General features: G+C 40.6%; 1 protein-coding gene across 1 annotated transcript; it reads left to right on the top strand.

Annotated features, from left to right (window-relative positions):
* Positions 1-7,237: 7,237 nt before the first annotated feature.
* Positions 7,238-8,170, top strand: OR10H1I (olfactory receptor family 10 subfamily H member 1I). The gene has a single exon (XM_002688598.1). The coding sequence runs from the start codon at positions 7,238-7,240 to the stop codon at positions 8,168-8,170; it is 933 nt and encodes a 310-aa protein (XP_002688644.1).
* Positions 8,171-10,766: the final 2,596 nt, after the last annotated feature.

The following is a 10,766-nucleotide window of genomic DNA, read 5'->3' as shown; positions in this document are numbered from 1 at the left end:
ATAAAGAATCTGTTCACAATGTGGGAGACTCAAGTTCAGTCTTTGGAACAGGAAGGTCCCCTGGAGAGGGGAATAGCTACCCACTCCAGCATTCTTGCCTGGAGAATTCCATAGACAGAAGAACCTGGTGGGCTATAGTCCATGGGGTCACAAAGAGTTGGACATGACTAAGCAACTAACACTTTCACTTTTTCTTTTCATAGCTGATTCATGTTATTGTACAGCAGAGCCTAACACAACTGTTGTAAAGCAATTAAAATTTAATTAAGCTTTTTATTTTGTGTTGGGATAGAGTTGATTAGCAATATTGTGATAGTTTCAGGTGGACAGCAAAGGGACTCAGCTGTACATATACATGTCTCCATTCTTCTCCAAATCCATCTCCCATCCAGCCCGGCACATAACATTGAGCAGAGTTCCTTGTGCTATACAGTAGGTCCTTACTGGTTATTCATTTTAAATAAAGCAGTGTACATGCTGATTCCAGACTCCCTAACTATCCCTTCCCTTTATCCTAAAAATACACCCCCCCAAAAAAAATTAATGAATAGATATTTGCCAGTTGGAAAAGGGGAGGGACGAACATTTGGGTAAAATGAGCAGCTTAGGGATTACAACTGTTCTCTGTATATCATTGGTTCTTAACTGGGGGTGACTTTGCCCCCCCCCCCCACCTTGGGGACATTGACAGTGTCAGGAGACATTTTTGGCTGTCACTACTGAGCAGGGGCTACTGGCATCTGGGTAGTAGAGGGCAGGGATGCTGCTAAGCACCTCACAGTGCACAGCATGGCCACTACCCCCAACAGCAAAGAATGATCTTGCCCCAAATATTACAAAAGCTTGCACTGGATGTTGGAGAGCTAGAGAAAGCACAGCCCACAGGATCTTGATCTCATCCATTCAGACTCCTCTTGTAGGCTCTTGTTCCCAAGTTGTTGGCTTTGACTTACCCCATCTAGGATCTCAGAGTATTAGGACTGAGTGGGGCCATCCTGGGGATCTGTAAACAAATGCTTACCCAGAAGTGAGAAAAAGAAGCAAGTGACTCCAAGGGAGGGAGGCTAAGAAACTGTGGAAACTGATGATATTTGGGGAATGCAGCCTCCAGTCACCAAAGTTTTGTTCTCAACCTGTTGAGACTTGATCTAAAATGTGAGTCCATTTGATCAGGCATTCATTACATTGTTGTATAATGCACAAAACAAAATTTACCATTTTCTCCATTTTATAACATACAATTAATTCAGTTGCAGTAAATATATTCATGATGTGCAACTTCCATCTGTATCTATTTCCAGAACTTTCTCAGCATCCACAAAGGAAACTCCATACCCATTAGTGGTCACTCCCCTTTCTTCCCTTCCCCAGCCCCTGGCAACCACTGATATGTTTTAAATTCCTACATGAATGCAAACTCTACTCACATGAGTGCAAACATGGAAACAACCTGAATGTTCGTTAGGGAATTTGGGACGGACAGGTACACACTGTTATATTTAAAGTGGATCATCAACAAGGACCTACTGTATAGCTCAGGGAACTCTGCTCAATGTTATGTGGGAGCCTGGATGACGGGAGAGTCTGGGGGAGAATGCATATATGTATATGCATGACTGAATCCCTTTGCTGTCCACCTGAAGCTACAATACTGTTAATCAACTATAATCCAAACTAAAATTATATAGTTATAACAGCTGTAATGCAAAATAAAAGTTTAATTAAAAAATACTCACTCATATGGATAGATCAGCCAAACAGAAAATTAGCAAGGAAACACAAACTTTAAATGATACAGTGGATCAGTTAGACCTAACTGATATCTATAGGACATTTCACCCCAAAATAATACATTTCACCTTTTCTCAAGTGCACACAGAACATTCTCCAGGACAGATCACATCCTGGGCCATAAATATAGCCTTAGTAAATTTTAAAAAATTGAAATTATTTCAAGCATCTTTTCTGATTATAATGCAGTAAGATTAGATGTCAAGTACAGGGAAAAAACGATTAAAACATATGGAGGCTAAACAACACGCTTCTGAATAACCAACAAATCACAGAAGAAATCAAAAAAAGAACTCAAAATATGCATAGAAACAAATGAAAATGAAAAAAAAGGACAATCCAAAACCTATGGGATTCAGTAAAAGCAGTGCTAAGGGGAAGGTTCATAGCAATACAAGCTTACCTCAAGAAACAACAGAAAAATCAAATAAATAATCTAACTCTACACCTGAAGCAACTAGAAAAAGAAGAAATTAAGAACCCAAGGGTCAGTACAAGGAAACAAATCATAAAAATTAGGGCAGAAATAAATGAAAAAGAAACAAAGGTGACTATAGCAAAAATCAACAAAACTGAAAGCTGGTTCTTTGAGAAGATAAATAAAATATACAAACCATTAGCCAGACTCATCAAGAAAAAAAAGGGAGAAGAATCAAATCAACAAAATCAGAAATGTAAATGGAGAAATCACAACAGACAACACAGAAATATGAAGGATCATAAGAGACTACTATCAGCAATGATATGCCAATAAAATGGACAACTTGGAAGAAATGGACAAATTCTTAGAAAAGTATAACCTTCCAAAACTGTACAAGGAAGAAATAGAAAATCTTAACGGACCCATCACAAGCACAGAAATCGAAACTATAATCAAAAATCTTCCAACAAACAAAAGCCCAGGACCAGATGGCTTCACAGGTGAATTCTACCAAAAATTTAGAGAAGAGCTAACACCTATCCAACTCTTCCAGAAAATTGCAGAGGAAGGTGGGCTGCCAAACTCATTCTATGAGGACAACATCACCCTAATACCAAAACCAGACAAAGACACCACAAAAAAAGAAAACTACAGGCTAATATCACTGATGAACATAGAGGCAAAAATCCTCAACAAAATTCTAGCAAACAGAATCCAACAACATATTTAAAAGATCATGACTAAGTGGGCTTTATCCCAGGGATGCAAGGATTCTTCAGCATTCACAAATCAATCAATGTGATACACCACATTAACAAATTGAAAGATAAAAACCATATAATTATCTCAATAGATGCAGAGAACGCCTTTGACAAAGTTCAATATCCATTTATGATAAAAACCTCTCCATAAAGCAGGCATAGAAGGAACATACCTCAACATAATAAAATCCATATATGATAAACCCACAGCAAACATTATCTTCAATGGTGAAAAACTGAAAGCATTTTCCTAAAGTCAGGAACAAGACAAGAGTGCCCACTCTCACCAATACTATTCAACATAGTATTGAATAAAATACTTAGGCATAAATCTACCTAAAGAAACAAAAGACCTATATATAGAAAACTATAAAACACTGATGAAAGAAATCAAGGATGACACAAATAGATGGAGAAATATACTATGTTCGTGGATCAGAAGAATCAATATAGCGAAAATGAGTATACTACCCAAAGCAATCTATAGATTCAATTTAATCCTTATCAAGCTACCAATGGTATTTTTCAGAGAACTAGAACAAACAATTTCACAATTTGTATGGAAATACAAAAAACCTCTAGTAGCCAAAGCAATCTTGAGAAAGAAGAATGGAACTGAAGGAATCAACCTGCCTGACTTCAGACTCTATTACAAAGCTGCAGTCATCAAGACAGTAAAGTACTGGCACAAAGACAGAAATATAGATCAATGGAACAAATAGAAAGCCAAGAGATAAATCCACAGACCTATGGACACCTTATCTTTGACAAAGGAGGCAAGAATATACAATGGAAAAAAGACAATCTCTAACAAGTGGTGCTAGTAAAACTGGTCAACCACTTGTAAAAGAATGAAACTAGAACACTTTCTAACACCATACACAAAAATAAACTCAAAATGGATTAAAGATCTAAACATAAGACCAGAAACTATAAAACTCCTAGAGGAAAACATAGGCAAAACACTCTCTGACTTAAATCACAGCAGGATCCACCTGCTGATCCACCTCCCAGAGTATTGGAAATAAAAGCAAAAATAAACAAATGGGACCTAATTAACCTTAAAAGTTTTTGCACAATGAAGGAAACTATAAGCAAGGTGAAAAGACAGCCTTCAGAATGGGAGAAAATAATAGCAAATGAAGAAACTGACAAAGAATTAATCTCAAAAATATACAAGGAAATCCTGCAGCTCAATTCCAGAAAAATAAACGACCTAATAAAAAAATGGGCCAAAGAACTAAACAGACATTTATCCAAAGAAGACATACAGATGGCTAACAAACATAGGAAAAGATGCTCAACATCACTCATTATCAGAGAAATGCAAATCAAAACCACTATGAGGTACCATCTCACTCTGGTCAGAATGGCTGCTATCAACAAGTCTACAAACAATAAATGCTGGAAAGGTTGTGGAGAAAAGGGAACACTCTTACACTGTTGGTGGGAATGCAAACTAGTACAGCCTCTGTAGAAAACAGTGTGGAGATTCCTTAAAAACCTGGAAATAGAACTGCCATACAACCCAGCAATCCCACTTCTAGGCATACACACTGAGGAAACCAGAATTGAAAGAGACACGTGTACCCCAATGTTCATTGCAGCACTGTTTACAATAGCTAGGACATGGAAGCAACCTAGATGTCCATCAGCAGATGAATGGATAAGAAAGCTGTGGTACATATACACAATGGAGTATTATTCAGTTATTAAAAAGAATGCATTTGAATCAGTTCTAATGAGGTGGATGAAACTGGAGCCTATGATAGAGAGTGAAGTAAGTCAGAAAGAAAAACACCAATATAGTATATTAACACATATATATGGAATTTAGAAAGATGGTAACAATGACCTTATATGTGAGACAGCAAAAGAGACACAGATATAAAGAACAGACTTTTGGACTCTGTGGGAGAAGGTGAGGGTGGGATGATTTGAGAATAGCATTGAAACATGTATATTACCTTATGTGAAATAGATCACCAGTCCAAGTTTGATGCATGAAACAGGGCACTCAAAGCCGGTACACTGGGACAACTCTGAGGAATTGGATAGGGAGCGAATTGGGAGAGGAGTTCAGGATGGGGAACACATGTACACTCATGGCTGATTCATGTCAATGTATGGCAAAAACCACAACAATATTGCAAAGTATTAGCCTCCAATTAAAATTAATTAATTAATTTAAAAAATTTTTAAAGAAAAAAAATAGATGATTGGGTAAAAAAAAATTGGTCTATCCATAAAGGGATATTGTTTGGCTATGAAAAGGTGTGAAGGTCTTCATATATGAATTCAAATGCATTCTTCAATGTGGATGAACCTCAGAAATACTATGTCGAGTGAAAGAAGCCAGACCTCAAAAGCTACATAGTGTATGAGTCCATATTGCCCAGAGCAGGCCAAACCACAGAGGTGGAAAATAGACTGGTATTTTTGTGCCTTTACACTTGACATTGCCTAATAATAAAGATCACATAAAAATTGGTACTTTATTTATAAAAAGATATTGAAATCTCATTAAACTGAAGTTACTGAGCACAGAAAATATACATGTACTCATTTAGTGTATGGATTTAATTATCATAGATAGCACCTATTGTTTTCCAGGTCATAGTCCAAGAATAATTCATTAACTTCTCAAAAACTTCTTTGAGACAGGTATAGAGAAACAGAGGCACAGAGAGGTGAACAAATTGCTCAGTTTCACACAGTGGGAAGAGCAGGGATTTGAAGTCTGTCAGCTGACTCTCTCATCCTTTTGTCAGATGGCTGTGTTGCATTGCCTCAGAACACACAGATAGGCTCATGGGATCTGGAAAACAACTAGAACATTATTTTTACACAGTGTCTTGCCTCAGATTCATTGCATGAATAACTCAACCCCAGAGGAGAAATCTGATTGATGAATGTTAAGTTAGAGATGTGCACAGGTCCAAATGACCATAGCCATGGAATAGGGATGTCTCATGGTATATGACATCCAGGCAAATCCCAAACCAGTCCATCCTGAAGGAAATCAATCCTAAATATTCATTGGAAGGACCGATGCTGAAGCTGAAGCTCCAATACTTTAGCCACCTGATGCAAAGAGCTGACTCATTAGAAAAGACCCTGATGCTGGGAAAGATTGAAGGCAGGAGAAGGGGATGACAGAGGATGAGATGGTTTGGTGGCATCACTGACTCAATGGACATGAGTTTGAGCAAGCTCCAGGAGATGGTGACAGACAGAGAAGCCTGGCGTGCTGCAGCCCATAGGGTTGCAAAGAGTCGGACACAACTGAGCAACTGAACGACAACAACAGCAACATGGTATTTGAAGCTCTGAAAAAAACAAGACTTATCAGAAGGGAGTAGAAGGGCAGAGCAGCAATGGTTGGAAGCTTTTTCCATTTTTGGAAGATGTAGAAGTGATAGAAAGGTAGAGTCTTTGGGGACAGCTAGGCATGGGTTCTGCCATTTTGACAGCTGCACCATAAACAAGTTGCTTAGACTCTCAAATATTTTCAATGTGTATTCTCAAGATACTTTGTGCTTAGTCACTCAGCTGTGTCTGACTCTTTGTCACCCCATGGACTGTAGCCCACCTGGTTCCTCTGTCCATGGGGATTCTCCAGGCAAGAACACTGGAGTGGGTTGCCATGCTCTCCTCCAGGGTATCTTCCCAAACCAGGAACTGAACCCAGGTCTCCTGCATTGCAGGCAGATTCTTTACCATCTGAGTAACCAGAAAAGCCCAAGAATACTGGAGTGGGTAGCTTAACCCTTCTTTGCTGCTGCTGCTAAGTCGCTTCAGTCGTGTCCGACGCTGTGCGACCCCATAGACGGCAGCCCACCAGACTTCCCCATCCCTGCGGTTCTCCAGGCAAGAACACTGGAGTGAGTTGCCATTTCCTTCTCCAATGTATGAAAGTGAAAAGGGAAAGTGAAGTCGCTCAGTCATGTCCGACTCTTAGCAACCCCATGGACTGCAGCCCACCAGGCTCCTCCACCCATGGGATTTTCCCAGCAAGCATACTGGAGTGGGATGCCATTTAGACAGTGATAAAAACAGCACACACACACCCTCCTCCCCCACAATATTGATGAGAAGATTAAATCATACGAGGCACAGCCTAGGAATTCAGCCAAGGTCACCTGTCATTTATTAGGATCAGGAGCAGCCCCTGGGGCAGAGCCAGGAATTATGGAAGCTGAAGACTTCCTTCCATCCACTAGCTGACCTCTCCATGTCACACCTCACTTCAGGAACAGCCGCCATGCAGGGAGGCAACTTCTCATCAGCAGCTGAATTCATCCTCATCGGCTTCTCCACCTTCCCCCACCTTCAGCTGATGTTCTTCCTGCTCTTCCTGCTGATGTACTTGTTCACGCTGCTGGGGAACCTGCTCATCATGGCCACCGTCTGGAGGGAGCACAGCCTCCACACCCCCATGTACCTCTTCCTGTGTGCCCTTTCCATCTCCGAGATCCTCTACACCTTTGCTGTCATTCCACGCATGCTGGCTGACCTGCTCTCCACTGACCACTCCATTGCTTTGAGAGCCTGTGCCAGCCAGATGTTCTTCTCCTTCACATTTGGCTTCACCCACTCCTTCCTGCTCACCATCATGGGCTATGACCGGTACGTGGCCATCTGCCACCCCCTGCGCTACAACGTGCTCATGAGCCCCCGAGGCTGCGCCTGCCTGGTGGCCTGGTCCTGGGCTGGAGGATCAGTCATTGGCTTGGTCGTGACAGTAGCCATTTTCCAACTAACGTTCTGTGGATCGAATGAGATCCATCATTTTGTTTGCCATGTGCAGGCTCTTTTGAAGTTGGCCTGTGGAGAAAATGTCTCCATTCTGGCCATGGGCTTAGGACTTGTGTGTATCGCTGCCCTGCTGGGCTGCTGTCTCCTCATCCTCTTGTCTTACGCCTTCATCGTGGCCACCATATTGAAGATCCCTTCAGCCGAGGGCCGGCACAAAGCCTTCTCCACATGCGTGTCCCACCTCACTGTGGTGATAGAGCACTATGGCTTTGCCTCTGTCATCTACCTCAAGCCCAAGGGTCCCCAGTCTCTGGAAATAGACACCTTGATGGGCATCACCTACACGGTCCTCACTCCCTTCCTGAGCCCCATCATCTTCAGTCTCAGGAACAAGGAGCTGAAGATTGCCATGAAGAAGACCTTCCTCAGCAAACTTTAGCTGGGGGGGGGGGGGGGGGAGTGATTATCTGGGAGGAATTCCTTGGAAATAGTTAAATCGGGTTACCAGAGGCTACTATTAGAGATGGCACCCTGTAAGCACGTAATAGCCTATATTTGCCTAATGCTGTATGGTTTATAAAGACGCTTGTAGGCAACATTCAAATGTTTGCAAAACTGTTAAACATCATTCTCCATATATTCTTGGTGGAAAGATGTATGTGATGATAACACTGAGAAAGTCAGATTCATTGATTCTGATTTCTTGCACAACACATTGTCAGGTAGCATTAAACCTGGAATTTGTTCTTCTGCCAGAAACCAGGGTGATCTAATTACTCCCATCACCATAAACCCAATTGCTAAGAGAAAAGTGATAGCTTACAGTGAATGATGTTGGATTCATGATCTCTGAAGAAGATAAAGCTTCGGGGACGAGGCTTGATCACTCAGAGTTTTTGTGTGGCAGAAGTTTTATTACAGTGAAAAGGGACAGAGAACACTTCTGACATAGACATCAGAAGGGGAATGGAGAGTGTCTCACTTGCTAGTCTTATCAAGGCTTTATATACTTTTATTAGAGCCACTCCCACAACATAAGTTATCTTGTCATTTTAAGATAACAAGATTAGTCACAAGGTTCTTGTTAGAAAGGAGAAACATGTCCTCCAATAGTTGTCCATTGTTGTTATATAATCATTAGTACAGAGCATAAGGAAAAAGATACTTTTGAGCAAGATGTGTTATTTTGTTTTTGTAATCATTGGCTCTGGGCTTAAAGAAAGTTAATCTTAAAGATTATTGTCATAACAACTCAGAGTTTAAGAAGAAATGTCTTATGTGACTAAGACAAAGCAATGTAGAAAAAACAGTTTGTCCCTTTTCTCTTCTCAAGAGCCCCATATCCCTTTCTCCTCCCTGGGGACTCTAGACTTCTTATCAACCTACCCTGGACTTCTTATCAACTCTGTCAAAAGGAATAGATCAAGCCTCCACCCTCCTCTGGGCAACAACATTGCCACAGCACAAATTTTGTGAGGCTACAAAAGCTTAAGCCAGATTACAGTAGAGGAAAGCAAAACACCCCTGAATTTTAACATTGCATGGATCTGTGCAGTAGCAGTTAGAAACAGTAATAAGCAGCCTCAGAAAAAGTCAGGGAAACCACCACATTTCAAATGTGAGTCTTGAGCAGCTGTAGAGAGATGTCTCCAGAGTTGAGTTAAGGAAAAAAAGTCCCACCATAAGAAATCACTTTCTCTGTGAGAGAGTGACATTGCACACAAGTCAATGTGAAACTGTTTGTTGAACAGTGACGAGTGCAGAGCCCAGGATTAAATTTATTCCTTAGTCACAATGTGTAATGATATCCGTTGGGTATGAGGGGAGGATTTAAAGTTGACCACACATAATAGTACTTAGAATTTGTTGAAAGCATGTGTATTCAAGAGAATGACAAATACAACATAATATCTCTTATAAATGGAATCTGAAAAAGATGAACTCATAAAAAACAGAGAGTGGAATGTTGATTACCAGGGAATGAGAGGTGGGGGAAGTGGGGAGATGTTGTCTAAGGACACAAACTTGCATCCAGTAGATCAACCAGAAGATAAATAAGTTCTGGGGGTCTAAAGTACACCACAGTGATCATAGACAATAATAATGTATTAGAAATTTCAACACCCCACTCCAGTACTCTTGCCTGGAAAATCCAGGGATGGAGGAGCCTGGTGGGCTGCAGTCCATGGGATCGCTAAGAGTCGGACACAACTGAGCGACTTCACTTTCACTTTTCACTTTCATGCATTGGAGAAGGAAATGGCAACCCACTCCAGTGTTCTTGCCTAGAGAATCCCAGGGATGGTGGAGCCTGGCGGGCTGCTGTCTATGGGGTCGCACAGAGTCGGACACGACTGAAGTGACTTAGCAGTTGCAGTAGAATTTTCAAAGTTGCTAAGGCTCTAGATCTTAATTGTTCCACCACAAAAAGTTATGATAATTATGTGATATGATAGGTGTGTTGGTTAACACTGCAGGGATAATCATATTGTGATAAATAAATGTATCAAATCATACTGCATACCATAGACTTACATGATGTTATCTGTCAATCATATCTCAATGTTTAAAAAAGTTTCATTTACAAAGTTAAATTGTTTTGGAATATGAATTTTTACAGCTATTTAAAATAACAATTTATAACACTTAATGGACACTAAGTTATGGTGATACTGCTATACACAACAACAACCATGAAACCACGAATGTGTGGTCAGTCATGTCCAACTCCTTGTGAGTCCACAGGCTGTAGCCCATAGGCTCTTCTGTCCATGGAATTTTCCAGGCAAGAATGCTTGAGTGTTTTGCCATTTTCTACTTCAGGGGATCTTCCTGACGCAGGAATCGAACTCACATTTCCTGTGTCTCCTGCATTGGCAGGCACATTCTTTACCATTGTGCCATCTGGGAAGTCCATGTATACAATAACAAAATATAGTTGAAATGCACAAGCAATAAATTAATCAAATTAGACAAAGTTTAAAAAAATGAGTATTCATGTTTAAGTTGAATAGTAACTCTACGTCATTTATCTC

The sequence above is a fragment of the Bos taurus genome, chromosome 7, assembly GCF_002263795.3.
Source record: "Bos taurus isolate L1 Dominette 01449 registration number 42190680 breed Hereford chromosome 7, ARS-UCD2.0, whole genome shotgun sequence".
NCBI classification, from domain to species: Eukaryota; Metazoa; Chordata; class Mammalia; order Artiodactyla; family Bovidae; genus Bos; species Bos taurus.
Note: the sequence above shows the minus strand (reverse complement) of the source record. Positions and strands in the feature narration are given on the sequence as shown.